Raw genomic sequence first — 2,251 nt, 5'->3', positions numbered from 1 at the left:
GCCTTGCCATCCTTTGATCCTACCTACAACTTTGGCTACAATGGAATTGAAGTACACAATTCTCATTCTGCCAGTGTAGAGAGGGTAACCTAGATAGGTAATTGGAGACTCTTTCTTGCTGAAACATGTTACTTGTTGAATTCTTCTAACAGTAGAATTGAAAGCAGATGGAGAGGTCATGAAGTGACTCTTTTGTTTATTGATCATTGGCTAGATGTTTCCTCATATTTATTGAGGATGTGCATGATTTTCTTTAGAGAACTCTTGGTTGCAGATGTGAAGATGATGATATCATCAACAAAGCTCAAATGATTGATCTGTGGACCTCTGTTCTCCATATAGAAACCATTGAAAACTGATCATGGGACAGGTTGTTGAGCATTCTTGATAGTAATTCAGCTCCAATGATAAACAAAGAGGGGGCCACTGGGTCACCTTGTCTCAATCCCCTAGTAGAGTGAAAGAATCCATTAAAATCCATCCTTCTCAGCATTATGCATGTAAATCCCCAGGAAACTCTATCATAAGCTTTGGCCGTGTCAAACTTGATGACCACATTAGAGCCAATGTTAGGTTTTTTAATTCCTTGAACAATTTCCTGTGCCAACATTATGTTTTCAGATATGCTTCTTCCTTTCACAAAGCCAGACTGATTTGCAAAAATTATTGCGGGAAGGATATGAGCCAGTCTAGAACCAATAACTTTGGATATGATCTTGTTCAAGAAGTTGCTGAGGCTAAATGGTCAGTATTCTGCAAAGGAGTTAGGAAATTTCACTTTTGGTAGAAGGACTAAGCAAGTACTGGTCATGAACTTTGGCATAGTATCACCTCCGAAGAAGTCCAGAACCACATTCACCAAGTCAGCTTTTATAATGTGCCAGCATGATTAGAAGAACTTTCCATTCATTCCATCAGGTCCTACAGCACTTGGTGGACTCATTGAGAAGATCACTTCTTTGTGTTCTACCAAGGTAGGATCTTTAGTAAGGAGCTCATTGTCCTCTAGTGTGATTAAGGATGAGATACAGGATAACAGGTCTTCTCTGATAGCACCTCCTGTTTCAGTGAAGATGTTCTGAAAATATGTGCATGCTGCTTCACCAGTAGCATCTCCTGAACCCATTCTCCTTCATCATCTTTAATTTTATATATGAACAACTTCCTTCTTCTCCATCTAATTAGGCTGTGAAAATATCGGGAATTGGCATCTCCTTTTTTAAACCATTGAAGCTGTGTTTTTTGCTTTAGGATGGACTCTTCTAGTTTCATATATCTCAAATAATTAGCTTGAAGCTCATGAAAGTTCTGTCTGTCATTGCCATCATTAGTTTGAGCCCAGGCCATCTCAGCTTGTTTCAACTTGTGTTCATATTCTTTGGCTTTCAGAAAGATATCTCCATATTGCTGTCTTGACCATTTGTTTAAGGCATTGGACAAAGCTTTAAGATTTTGGTGAATAATCCACATGGCATTGCCATTGCCTTCCTTGTTCCAGACCTCCTGAACTAGAGGAAGGAAGTTCATATTTGCAACCTAACAATTGAGACACTTGAAGTATCCTTTGCTTGTGTCCTGTCTCACATTTATTTCCAAGAGAAGAGGATTATGATCAGATCCTGCAGAGGGGAGGTGAGTGATAGGTGTCGTAGGATATGATATTAGCCAATTATCATTGACCAATCCCCTATCCAGTCTTTTGCCACACAATAAAGCCTTGGCTTCTCCTATTTGACCAAGTGTATCTAGGACCATAGAAGCCTAGATCCACAAATCCACAATCTTCAATCATGCTCAAGAAATCCATGCTTCTACTCATTTGGTAGGGAAGACCCCCAATCTTTTATTCAACATATGTAATCACATTGAAGTCTTCAATGACACACCAGGGAATTGAACATATCATAGACTTTTGTCAGGGTTTTCCAAAGAGGTCTTCTCAAAGTTATTTTGCATTTGGCATAGATCACAGTGATTTGGAAAGGTTCTGCAGCTTCAGTATGCTACAATGCAATGGTCAACTGGTGCTCATCATGATCAATGACTGTGCCTGTGAAATCCTGATCCCAGAAAACCAGATTTTATCATTAACATTGGAGGTAGAGTGTTGCATGGATAGTTGAATTCTATAATGGTTGATGTGGGTACTATCAAGGAAAGGTTCAAGGAGTGCAATGAAGGAAAGTTTATGGAGTTGGTTCAAGGTTTTGAGTCTCTCAATGGCACTAGCAGTTCTGATGCCTCTTACATT

The 2,251-nt window shown here is 39.4% G+C and overlaps 1 protein-coding gene across 1 annotated transcript; it reads right to left on the bottom strand.

Moving 5' to 3' along the window:
• Positions 305 to 1,527, bottom strand: LOC109227780. The gene is made up of 3 exons (XM_019392978.1): positions 1,226 to 1,527; positions 900 to 1,130; positions 305 to 737 (listed from the first exon to the last, which is right to left on the bottom strand). The coding sequence occupies exons 1-3, from the start codon at positions 1,525 to 1,527 to the stop codon at positions 305 to 307; spliced, it is 966 nt and encodes a 321-aa protein (XP_019248523.1).

Source organism: Nicotiana attenuata, chromosome 6 (genome assembly GCF_001879085.1).
Source record: "Nicotiana attenuata strain UT chromosome 6, NIATTr2, whole genome shotgun sequence".
NCBI classification, from domain to species: Eukaryota; Viridiplantae; Streptophyta; class Magnoliopsida; order Solanales; family Solanaceae; genus Nicotiana; species Nicotiana attenuata.
This window is presented reverse-complemented; position numbering and strand designations above follow the sequence as displayed.

Bases quoted from the DNA above. Each gene is read 5' to 3' on its own strand.
- LOC109227780 (XM_019392978.1), bottom strand. From the start codon at position 1,527: ATGAACTTCCTTCCTCTAGTTCAGGAGGTCTGGAACAAGGAAGGCAAT. The intron at 1,131-1,225 runs GTTTAAAAAAGG...AAGATGATGAAG, and splicing joins CAAAAAACACAGCTTCAATG to GAGAATGGGTTCAGGAGATG. The intron at 738-899 runs GTTCTTCTAATC...CTGACCATTTAG, and splicing joins CCTGATGGAATGAATGGAAA to CCTCAGCAACTTCTTGAACA.